Source organism: Botryllus schlosseri, chromosome 13 (genome assembly GCF_051294905.1).
Source record: "Botryllus schlosseri isolate E-star chromosome 13, Bs_hap1, whole genome shotgun sequence".
Taxonomy (NCBI): Eukaryota; Metazoa; Chordata; class Ascidiacea; order Stolidobranchia; family Styelidae; genus Botryllus; species Botryllus schlosseri.
In genome coordinates, this window is record NC_137248.1 from 24,947,706 (window position 1) to 24,960,800 (window position 13,095).

A 13,095-nucleotide genomic window follows, 5' to 3' on the forward strand; every position below is an offset into this window, starting at 1 on the left:
AAATACCTTTACAGAAATAATCGGGAGCCAGAACACTGTACATTCCATTTATGACATTTGTAGTCCAGAGTGCAAAGGTATCGGCCACATCAAGGTGTGGGTAGGTTATTAACATATAAGACCAATTAGTTTAGTTACGGTACTAGAACTAATCTGTAAAATGAAAAGATGTCAAATTCTCAAATTCTACTATATGCACTAGCAAGTAAACTGCATGGATACTGCACAATGCACATTTTCGAGTATTTTGCCAATTTGCGCTTGTATCTGGCATGGTTGCCTTGCAATTACTTATTTTGACATCACTATGATGCATAAATGGATGTGACTACAATACCAACTATGACCCAACTGCAAGAAAACTTGCTGTACAATACCAAATATGGCATTACTGCAAGAAAACTTGTTGTTAGCAGTCAAACACAAAATTTTCATTCACAAATTATAAAACATCGTGACGCGATAGAAGAAAGCAACTTCATATCCGTAATCAGCGTAAGCAAACTATGTTAGGAACGACCGTTTTACTCAAAAAATAAATATCATGTTGACCAGCTTCGTTTTATTTCTATTTGGGTACGGCTATGGATTACCCACGGAATGATCAATTTTCTGCATGCTTTAAACTCAGTCCATTTGAATAATTTCCTGATGCATGAAAAGGCACTTGCGAACAAACTGAAATTGTGACTTTGACATTCTACAATCTTTCAAAAACGACTTACAAACCCAATGGTGACTTTCAAGAATTAATTAAATGCTTACTCACTGCTTATAGATATCTGTAAAACACCACATTGTACCAAGCCTTCTTCTGTATCTCCCTGGCATAATGAACATGATGAAATAATATGATACCAAGATTTAACCCAATGTTGAAATACCCCCGATACATGCACTAGGCACAAATGATACAAAACTTTACAGAAATATTCAAGGGTCCAGAACGCTCCACTCCATTTCTGAAATCACTTTACATCTTCAGTCCAGAGTACCAATGCATTGGCCACGTCGAGGTGTGGGACGGTTATTAACATATAAGATCAATTATTTTAGTTACTGTACTAGAACTAAACTGTCAAATGGAAAAGTTGCCATATTCTGAAATTATCAGGAACAGACTATGAGCTGCAACTTGTAAATGGCATAGTGAACCAGATGTGATAATGTGACACCAAATTGTAACCCAATGTTGAAATACCCCCGATTCATGCACTAGGCACAAATGTTTCAAAACTTTACAGAAATATTCAAGGGTCCAGAACGCTCCACTCCATTTCTGAAATCACTTTGCATTTTCAGTCCAGATTACCAATGTATTGGCCACATAGAGGTGTTGGACGGTTATTTACATATAAGATCAATTATTTTAGTTACGGTACTGGAACTAAACTGGAAAATGGAAAAGTTGTCATATTCTTAAATTCTCATAAACACAGTTTGAGCTGAAACTTGTAAATGGCATACTGAACCAGGTGTGATAATATGAAACCAAGGTCTAACCCAATGTTGAAATACCCTTGATACATGCACTAGGCACAAATGATTCAAAACTTTACAGAAATATTCAAGGGTCCAGAACGCTCCACTCCATTTCTGAAATCACTTTGCATTTTCAGTCCAGATTACCAATGTATTGGCCACGTAGAGGTGTTGGACGGTTAATAACATATAAGATCAATTATTTTGGTTACGGTACTGGAACTAAACTGTGAAATGGAAAAGTTGTCATATTCTTAAATACTCATAAACACAGTTTGAGCTGAAACTTGTAAATGGCATACTGAACCAGGTGTGATAATATGAAACCAAGGTCTAACCCAATGTTGAAATACCCTTGATACATGCACTAGGCACAAATGATTCAAAACTTTACAGAAATATTTAAGGGTCCAGAACGCTCCACTCCATTTCTGAAATCACTTTGCATTTTCAGTCCAGATTACCAATGTATTGGCCACGTAGAGGTGTTGGACGGTTAATAACATATAAGATCAATTATTTTGGTTACGGTACTGGAACTAAACTGTGAAATGGAAAAGTTGTCATATTCTTAAATACTCATAAACACAGTTTGAGCTGAAACTTGTAAATGGCATACTGAACCAGGTGTGATAATATGAAACCAAGGTCTAACCCAATGTTGAAATACCCTTGATACATGCACTAGGCACAAATGATTCAAAACTTTACAGAAATATTCAAGGGTCCAGAACGCTCCACTCCATTTCTGAAATCACTTTACATCTTCAGTCCAGAGTACCAATGCATTGGCCACGTCGAGGTGTGGGACGGTTATTTACATATAAGATCAATTATTTTAGTTACGGTACTGGAAGTAAACTGGAAAATGGAAAAGTTGTCATATTCTTAAATTCTCATAAACACAGTTTGAGCTGAAACTTGTAAATGGCATACTGAACCAGGTGTGATAATATGAAACCAAGGTCTAACCCAATGTTGAAATACCCTTGATACATGCACTAGGCACAAATGATTCAAAACTTTACAGAAATATTCAAGGGTCCAGAACGCTCCACTCCATTTCTGAAATCACTTTACATTTTCAGTCCAGATTACCAATGTATTGGCCACGTAGAGGTGTTGGACGGTTAATAACATATAAGATCAATTATTTTGGTTACGGTACTGGAACTAAACTGTGAAATGGAAAAGTTGTCATATTCTTAAATACTCATAAACACAGTTTGAGCTGAAACTTGTAAATGGCATACTGAACCAGGTGTGATAATATGAAACCAAGGTCTAACCCAATGTTGAAATACCCTTGATACATGCACTAGGCACAAATGATTCAAAACTTTACAGAAATATTCAAGGGTCCAGAACGCTCCACTCCATTTCTGAAATCACTTTGCATTTTCAGTCCAGATTACCAATGTATTGGCCACGTAGAGGTGTTGGACGGTTAATAACATATAAGATCAATTATTTTGGTTACGGTACTGGAACTAAACTGTGAAATGGAAAAGTTGTCATATTCTTAAATACTCATAAACACAGTTTGAGCTGAAACTTGTAAATGGCATACTGAACCAGGTGTGATAATATGAAACCAAGGTCTAACCCAATGTTGAAATACCCTTGATACATGCACTAGGCACAAATGATTCAAAACTTTACAGAAATATTCAAGGGTCCAGAACGCTCCACTCCATTTCTGAAATCACTTTGCATTTTCAGTCCAGATTACCAATGTATTGGCCACGTAGAGGTGTTGGACGGTTATTTACATATAAGATCAATTATTTTAGTTACGGTACTGGAACTAAACTGGAAAATGGAAAAGTTGTCATATTCTTAAATTCTCATAAACACAGTTTGAGCTGAAACTTGTAAATGGCATACTGAACCAGATGAGATAATATGACACTAAGGTTTAACCCAATGTTGAAATACCCCTGATACATGCACTAGGCACAAATGATTCAAAACTTTACAGAAATATTTATGGATCCAGAACGCTCCACTCCGTTTCTGAAATCACTCTACATCTTCAGTCCAGAGTACCAATGTATTGGCCACGTAGATGTGTGGGACGGTTATTAACGTATAAGATCAATTATTTTAGTTCTGGAACTAAACTGGGAAATGGAAAAGTCGTCATATTCTGAAATTCTCATAAACTAAGTTTGAGCTGAACCTTGTAAATGGCATACTGAAACAGGTGTGATAATATGAAACCAAGGTCTAACCCCATGTTGAAATACCCCCGATACATGCACTAGGCACAAATGATTCAAAACTTTACAGAAATATTCAAGGGTCCAGAACACTCCACTCCATTTCTGAAATCACTTTACATCTTCAGTCCAGAGTACCAATGTATTGGCCACGTAGAGGTGTGGGGCGGTTAATAACATATAAGATCAACTATTTTAGTTACGGTACTGGAACTAAACTGGAAAATGGAAAAGTTGTCATATTCTGAAATTATCATAAACACAGTTTGAGCTGAAACTTGTAAATGGCATACTGAACCAGGTGTGATAATGTGACACCAAATTGTAACCCAATGTTGAAATACCCCCGATTCATGCACTAGGCACAATGATTCAAAACTTTACAGAAATATTCAAGGGTCCAGAACACTCCACTCCATTTCTGAAATCACTTTACATCTTCAGTCCAGAGTACCAATGTATTGGCCACGTAGAGGTGCTGGACGGTTAATAACATATAAGATCAATTATTTTAGTTACGGTACTGGAACTAAACTGTGAAATGGAAAAGTTGTCATATTCTTAAATACTCATAAACACAGTTTGAGCTGAAACTTGTAAATGGCATACTGAACCAGGTGTGATAATATGAAACCAAGGTCTAACCCAATGTTGAAATACCCCCGATACATGCACTAGGCACAATGATTCAAAACTTTACAGAAATATTCAAGGGTCCAGAACACTCCACTCCATTTCTGAAATCACTTTACATCTTCAGTCCAGAGTACCAATGTATTGGCCACGTAGAGGTGCTGGACGGTTAATAACATATAAGATCAATTATTTTAGTTACGGTACTGGAACTAAACTGTGAAATGGAAAAGTTGTCATATTCTTAAATACTCATAAACACAGTTTGAGCTGAAACTTGTAAATGGCATACTGAACCAGGTGTGATAATATGAAACCAAGGTCTAACCCAATGTTGAAATACCCCCGATACATGCACTAGGCACAAATGATTCAAAACTTTACAAAAATATTCAAGGGTCCAGAACGCTCCACTCCATTTCTGAAATCACTTTGCATTTTCAGTCCAGATTACCAATGTATTGGCCACGTAGAGGTGTTGGACGGTTATTAACATATAAGATCAATTATTTTAGTAACGGTACTGGAACTAAACTGGAAAATGGAAAAGTTGTCATATTCTTAAATTCTCATAAACACAGTTTGAGCTGAAACTTGTAAATGGCATACTGAACCAGATGAGATAATATGACACTAAGGTTTAACCCAATGTTGAAATACCCCTGATACATGCAATAGGCACAAATGATTCAAAACTTTACAGAAATATTTATGGATCCAGGACGCTCCACTCCATTTCTGAAATCACTTTACATCTTCAGTCCAGAGTACCAATGTATTGGCCACGTAGAGGTGTGGGACGGTTATTAACATATAAGATCAATTATTTTAGTTACGGTACTGGAACTAAACTGGGAAATGGAAAAGTTGTCATATTCTTAAATTCTCATAAACTAAGTTCGAGCTGAACCTTGTAAATGGCATACTGAACCAGGTGTGATAATATGAAACCACGGTCTAACCCAGGGGTTCTCAGCCCTTTCTTGGCCGTGGCCCATTTTCCGGTTTGAAAATGTGCTGTGGCCCACCTCTAATCTTAAAGTCATAATCCTGTTAAATGCGTGGTAATCAACGGCGCCGATATGCCTATTGCTCTAAAATATGAGCAATTTTCTCCTAATTTACTGATGAAATTGATACATAAACATCTCGCGGCATTAAGTCGCGCGGAGCGCGACGAAAATTTTCAAGTTGAATGAATATATTGCAACAAACGACCAACGAAATAATCTTGGGCCCTTCTAGCTCCCCCAATTGGGGGTTGGGGTGCGGAAGTTACGGCTCTGGTAGATCATATGCTAAAACTTCTGAGTATTTTATGATAGTCCGGTGCTCTATTCGCTTCGCGAAACACAATGATCGAATTCCCGCATACACTGTGTGATTGGTATTTTAGTTCCTCCATTGAGGGAAATGGTATAATCATTCTGGGCCAGCTTCAAACAATTCATTGGTGAATGGGGTACTACGGAGGAGTTGAGAAAGATTTTCTTATTATGCATGCTGTACAATGTACATTGTATGTCACGTACTGAACCAACTAAGGTTGCGATGTCGTAATATTCAATCCAGTGATACTATCAATTCATGTGACTCTTACATTATGTATATTGATTTCCAGGCATGACATTTTAAACAAAACAGAAATGCACTCCGCTGAATCCTCAATCCATTACTATTCGTTGCGGTGGTGCAGTATACCTCCACCAGGAGTTGTTAATAATTTGCAATTATGGCCATTTTCAACTTACAATAATACGACCTGCCGAAGCGCAGTGAATCTATGCATCAATTACACTTCATTCCGAGTTTATGGCACACCCCTTTCAACGGCATACGACATTATGACCCTGCCGGAATACTTGATTACTTCTGCATAACCTTCCAGGTATTATATACGCGAAATTATTTTAGTTGATGTTAGCCATAGGTAGTCATAGCCAGTCGAAAAAGCCGCCGTTTCTGCCTCCCATTTCCGACTTGAAATGCTGACTCCATACGTACCACTACGTCTCATCAGAGTCGGATGAAAAGCTTTATGTAGCCTACGCATAATCAACTATAATATCAATTTATTTTTTAGAGATTAACACAACAAATATTACTAAGCTTACATCATTTCTAAAATTTTCCAAATAGCTCTGTGGCCCACCTCAAATGCTCTTGTGGCCCACCAGTGGGCCATGGCCCACCCTTTGAGAACCCCTGGTCTAACCCAATGTAGAAATACCTCCGATACATGCACTAGGCACAAATGATTCAAAACTTTACAGAAATATTTAAGGATCCAGAACGCTCCACTCCATTTTTGAAATCACTTTACATCCTAAGTCCAGAGTACCAATGCATTGGCCACGTCGAGGTGTGGGACGGTTATTAACACATAAGATCAATCGACGATTCTCACCGCTCTAGCGCCCCCTATCAAGGGATGGCGGTCGTCATTTCGCCTCCATAAGGATACCATTGCGTGCATATATATTGTCGTTGTTTTTCCTTTATGGCGACTCGTTACTGCGAATGCGTGAGTTGTTGGTTATTGCAACACTAATGATACGTAATTTTATGTCATTGCTAGCGAAATCCAGACCCTACTTCTTCATCATAGCTGTTTGAGAAGCCTTGACGTGGGACTGTATTTTTCCTCTGAACTGCTGCAAACATTGTCTTCCGATGTCACAAGTAACAGGAACTATTTAGTATTTACACAGTAATCTAGAGTATGGAGCTTGTATTTTCTGAGTTGCTGACGGGTCTACCAGAGTTCAGTTTTGCCGATGTAGACAGGATTGCCTGCGAGTCGAGGGGTAGTGGAAATAACAAAGACAAAGGTTATAAATTATTCGCTGAATCTTACATAAGAGATTTTAGAGGTTTGTAGTAATTTTGACTAGCAGAGGTCCTTGATATATTTATTCAAGCACTCAAATTATAGGCTCCTAACTCTGGCTTTGAGAATTAGACGTAATGACTTTGCAAGTATCATCAGTGATGAGGGGAACCGGCCGGTATCCCGGTACTTCAGGCGTGATATATTTGGTGTGCCAAGACAGTTCCTAGCGTCACACCGGTGTTCTGTGAGTTGTATCTTTTGTGTGCATGAGACACCATTTCCATATTGGGTGATGAGTTTGAGCATGTCGGTATCAGCACAGTGTTGAGCGATAGTACTTTGCAGGCGGTCTGATGTGTAGTTATATAATTCTAAATTCAATAATTTTTATTAGAATATTTATTGAATTATATGTTTTCAGCATGCCATGACACATGACCTTCCTCTCCCTTCTCTCAAGCAAGAAATTCTGCACCTATCGCTTAAAGTCACCCCATTTGATGCTAACATGGTCGAGAAGGATACTAGACTGCAAAGTGCCTCTGACTTGTGGCACCGCCTCCGAAAATTTAGACTAACGGCGTCCAACTTTGGACGCATATGCAAAAGACGAGGTGATCATGACAAACTATCCAGTGACCTTCTTAAGTCAAAGCATGTCATGACAAGTGCAATGAAACGGGGTCTAGAGTTAGAGAGTGAAGCTGCACAAGCATATATGGAACATTCAGATGTCACATGTTCGCCCTGTGGTCTAGTTATTTCACCAACCTATCCGTGGCTGGCTTGCAGTCCTGATAGAAAAGTGATTGACAATTTTGCAGATGATAAGTATGGCTTGGTTGAAATTAAATGCCCAACGAAGGAAATTAGTAATTTATCTTACATGCAGAGAGCACATGGCCACTATTTTCTCAAAGAGAATGACAATTACTTTTATCAGGTCATGGGCCAACTAGCTGTTACAGGACTGGCATGGTGTGATTTCGTGGTTTACACACCTTCAAAAAGGGTTTATATAAACCGTATTCATGCTGATGAGAATTTATTCAAAGAAATATTCTCGAAGCTGGAAGCATTTTATTTCCAATTTTTTTTGCCTCTCGCTGCGGTCAATGCTTGATATTGTCAAAACACAAATTTGTGCTGCAGTATTTTATGTTCCAGGTGCAGATGTGCGTCATCAACCAACCACAACGCCACGGACCTTCAATGATGGACGGGGATATTTCGAAATCTGATGGTCTCAAACGCTAGAACTGTCACTGACACCTAGCCCATTTGTTGGATATGAAAGGGTCATGGCGACCCCGGAGATCTTTCATTTTCACCGGGTTTAAACTTTGTTCTCCATGGTGGTCACTGGTCACACATCCACCAAGCCGCTCACTCCCAGTTGTGTCCCGGATAGCTTTGCATAACTGGCTAGTTCCTAGCAAATGGCGGACAAATTATCAATATATCTGATAATTTGTCAATATACAATACCGCACACCACTGTTGAATGCTATTTGTTGTTTATTGAACAGATAGGAAATGAGAGGATTATCGATCTGAAGCAGTGAATGAGATTTGCCTAAACGTAGCCACTACGTAGTATTGTATCCTCCCTTTGTTGTAGAAGACAAGGTAGAGGATTTGTTACTGTACGCGTCGTCATTGAACCGTCATACATGTAATGACGTTTCTTATAGACCCTGCGATCAAATTTGCAATTAATGAGTTCCAATAGTTCTATAAAACATGCAAGGAAAATTTCAAAACAAAGGGCCCCTAAAGTTGGTGAGAAGACATGCCACACACCACAACTGATTCGCAGTACCAAAAAGAGTGAGTGGAAGGGGACGGCTGAAAAGCTGATTTTCTTTAACTCTCCGAATAGCACGTTCTACGTGGACTCTCAGCGAGGCAATTTCCTGCGTTCGATGAACCTGTCCTTCTGAAAACCGTCCTTCGGTATTTATAGGTGGCATGTTCAATCCATTGTTTCGGTCCTGCAAAAGTTTTTCAATATTAAATCCTTTGTCAGCCATCACCGAATCACCGGGTTCAAGTAGATCAAATAGGCCAGACCGTTTACATATCTCCTTGTCTGAAATGCTTCCAGAATAAAGCGAACTAACAAAAATGACAGGGCCATGTGGCGCAATACCAATCAAGCATTTACAAGTTACATAGTTCTTATAGTAAGAAAAAAGTTCACTCTGAAGAAGCAAGGATGATGGTACCTGCACTCGTACTTCACAGCAGTCTATTATAACACGTGTGCTACCATAATTTCCGAATCTGAAGGACTGGGGCATATGTTCTCTAATTTTCTCTCTACTCGCCCAAATCGGCAAGCTGCCAAGAGTAAAATATAAAAAATTTGCCCAAGTTATCGATAACCTACTAACAGATGCAGTGGACAAGTTGAATCGAACACCAAGGTCTTTCACTCCAAAGCCTTGGCGAATCCGACAAAGAAATAAAAACAGTTCGTCTTGCAATGGCAGAGTTCTTGAATTAGCCTTTGCATTGAAATTCATCAGCTTACCACTTCTGACATCATCTTTAACAGCTGACCAAAGTGGAACAGTTGCAGCTGTTGATGAGATTATGTCAAAAAACTTCAAAAACACACCATAACTTGAAAATCCAGAATAATAACGAAACATATCATCGGATGCCTTGAATCGTTCAATACCAAATGTGCACAAACTTAGCTTTTCCAGTTCTTCACTTAAATCCTGAATTCTTTCCTTTGCTTTGGACAACTTTTCGAAGAGGGGCAAATCTTCTTCACAGTACGTGTGATCCGGCAATGGCTGTTGTAGATATGGAATCTGATGGTCGACGGTACTTGGACCAGGAATTTCTTCTGGAGTGTGATGTCCACTACAAATACATTTAGATGCATTAATAACATGCATGTGACAGAAATGAAAACATTCATAATTACGGTATCTATACGATCAACTAAAAATGGCAGTTATTGAGCTCGGGATTTTGCTGCACTTATCATAATAACCAGAAATACTTTTACGCGATTCCAGAATGGCCAAGCACACATTGCATCTTTTTTCTGATAATGAGTTGTGCAAGTAATTATTTTTGGCTGCACTAAACTCTACATATTGCTAGCAAGACAGTATTATGTAGTGATAGGTTACTCTCCCTTCCACCCCATTGATATATGTACCGAGTTCGTGAAATAGTCTTGAATAATATTGGAATCTCTCACACATAAAAGACCTATCTACTGTGTACCAGTCATTGTTAAGAAATGAAAGTAATTTGTAGCACAATATCATGTCAGTATACATTGACCTCACATCTGATGCCTGTGCAACACCCTTCTTGATGGTGGTGTCGACTTCGTCCACTTGAATATCCCAGGAACAGCTCCGATCTTCAAATAGTGACGTCCGCCAGACTTTAGTCTATAATCCTCGTCATTAAAATGCTGCCCACAAACACGTGTATTTCCAGTTATCTACAGAAAAGTCAATAGCAACATTATCATATTATAATCGGATTGAAACAATTCAGGTTATTTACTCACTTTGAAATTCGGCCCGATTTCACGTCTAATTCTTTGTATCCATTTCTTCCTAATTTCTTCTTTCACGGGAAACCTATGAAAAGATAAATCAATGGTCTTTCTCGAGTCATTGTTGCATTTTGGAACACAACAATGATAATGTGATCTTCTTGTCACAGTCCACGATCCCGCATCTGCATTCATGTCTGTTATCTCACAGGCAATAACGTATAGTAATAGATTGTTTATCGTAAAAGTTCTTTGCAAGAAATCAACCTGTCCATATCAAACATAAAACTGTATTACAGGAATAAAATCACTAATATAAATTACGTAAATATATCCGTTATGACCAGCCATTTTACACATACATTAAATCTTAGAAGTCAAGCTGATATGCCATGACGCTCTTGACTTCAGGTTGAGTTGTCACAAACCAGTACCGAAAAACTTCGTAAAACGGCTGAAATCGGCTGTTTTTCGCTAAAAAAAGATTCCATGCTAATAATAAGCATGCTATTTATCTTAATTTAGCATCGATACCCTGAACTGCATCATATCGACAACCCACGAAGATAAATAGCGAAACCAACTCCGAAACTGCCATCTGCGCGCACGAAGCAAGATTCTCCGACCGCCATCCCTTGACTATAGTGGTGGCGCTCGTTAGCAAAAATGAAAATCGTCCATTATTTTAGTTACTGTACCAGAACTGTGAAATGGAAAAGTTGTCATATTCTTAAATTCTCATAAACACAGTTTTAGCTGAAACTTGTAAATGGCATACTGAACCAGGTGTGATAATATGAAACCAAGGTCTAACCCCATGTTGAAATACCCCCGATACATGCACTAGGCACAAATGATACAAAACTTTACAGAAATATTCAAGGGTCCAGAACGCTCCACTCCATTTCTGAAATCACTTTACATCTTCAGTCCAGAGTACCAATGTATTGGCCACGTAGAGGTGTGGGACGGTTATTAACATATAAGATCAATTATTTTAGTTACTGTACTAGAACTAAACCGTCAAATGGAAAAGTTGCCATATTCTGAAATTATCATGCACAGACTATGAGCTGCAACTTGTAAATGGCATAGTGAACCAGATGTGATAATGTGACACCAAATTGTAACCCAATGTTGAAATACCCCCGATTCATGCACTAGGCACAATGATTCAAAACTTTACAGAAATATTCAAGGGTCCAGAACACTCCACTCCATTTCTGAAATCACTTTACATCTTCAGTCCAGAGTACCAATGTATTGGCCACGTAGAGGTGTGGGGCGGTAAATAACATACAAGATCAACTATTTTAGTTACGGTACTGGAAGTAAACTGTGAAATGGAAAAGTTGTCATATTCTTAAATTCTCATAAACACAGTTTTAGCTGAAACTTGTAAATGGCATACTGAAACAGGTGTGATAATATGAAACCAAGGTCTAACCCCATGTTGAAATACCCCCGATACATGCACTAGGCACAAATGATACAAAACTTTACAGAAATATTCAAGGGTCCAGAACGCTCCACTCCATTTCTGAAATCACTTTACATCTTCAGTCCAGAGTACCAATGTATTGGCCACGTAGAGGTGTGGGACGGTTATTAACATATAAGATCAATTATTTTAGTTACTGTACTAGAACTAAACCGTCAAATGGAAAAGTTGCCATATTCTGAAATTATCATGAACAGACTATGAGCTGCAACTTGTAAATGGCATAGTGAACCAGATGTGATAATGTGACACCAAATTGTAACCCAATGTTGAAATACCCCCGATTCATGCACTAGGCACAATGATTCAAAACTTTACAGAAATATTCAAGGGTCCAGAACACTCCACTCCATTTCTGAAATCACTTTACATCTTCAGTCCAGAGTACCAATGTATTGGCCACGTAGAGGTGTGGGGCGGTAAATAACATACAAGATCAACTATTTTAGTTACGGTACTGGAACTAAACTGTGAAATGGAAAAGTTGTCATATTCTTAAATTCTCATAAACACAGTTTTAGCTGAAACTTGTAAATGGCATACTGAACCAGGTGTGATAATATGAAACCAAGGTCTAACCCCATGTTGAAATACCCCCGATACATGCACTAGGCACAAATGATACAAAACTTTACAGAAATATTCAAGGGTCCAGAACGCTCCACTCCATTTCTGAAATCACTTTACATCTTCAGTCCAGAGTACCAATGTATTGGCCACGTAGAGGTGTGGGACGGTTATTAACATATAAGATCAATTATTTTAGTTACTGTACTAGAACTAAACCGTCAAATGGAAAAGTTGCCATATTCTGAAATTATCATGAACAGACTATGAGCTGCAACTTGTAAATGGCATAGTGAACCAGATGTGATAATGTGACACCAAATTG

At 38.4% G+C, this 13,095-nt stretch overlaps 2 protein-coding genes across 9 annotated transcripts in view; both read right to left on the reverse strand.

Moving 5' to 3' along the window:
• LOC145454153 (uncharacterized) overlaps positions 1-6,725 on the reverse strand; it is a 36,925-nt gene extending 30,200 nt beyond the window's left edge. For all 6 annotated transcript variants that reach the window (XR_013920058.1, XR_013920057.1, XM_080332176.1 and 3 more), the window contains exon 1: positions 7-6,725. Coding sequence is in view for 4 of the 6 variants with exons in the window: in XM_080332176.1 (XP_080188302.1) it covers positions 7-115 (109 nt within the window). In the remaining 2 variants the exon portion in view is untranslated. The remainder of the gene's footprint in view (positions 1-6) is intronic.
• Positions 6,726-8,670: 1,945 nt separating this feature from the next.
• LOC145454151 (uncharacterized) lies at positions 8,671-11,450 on the reverse strand. Of its 3 annotated transcripts, XM_080332173.1 has the most exons (5): positions 11,237-11,450; positions 11,065-11,176; positions 10,715-10,787; positions 10,485-10,645; positions 8,671-10,047 (listed from the first exon to the last, which is right to left on the reverse strand). In XM_080332173.1, coding segments are annotated over exons 2-5 (1,356 nt in total). In that variant the 5' UTR covers positions 11,067-11,176; positions 11,237-11,450; the 3' UTR covers positions 8,671-8,927. The 3 variants fall into 3 exon arrangements, with proteins under 3 accessions (XP_080188299.1, XP_080188298.1, XP_080188297.1); XM_080332172.1 differs by having other exon boundaries at positions 11,065-11,450; XM_080332171.1 differs by lacking the exons at positions 11,065-11,176; positions 11,237-11,450 and having other exon boundaries at positions 10,715-11,042.
• Positions 11,451-13,095: the final 1,645 nt, after the last annotated feature.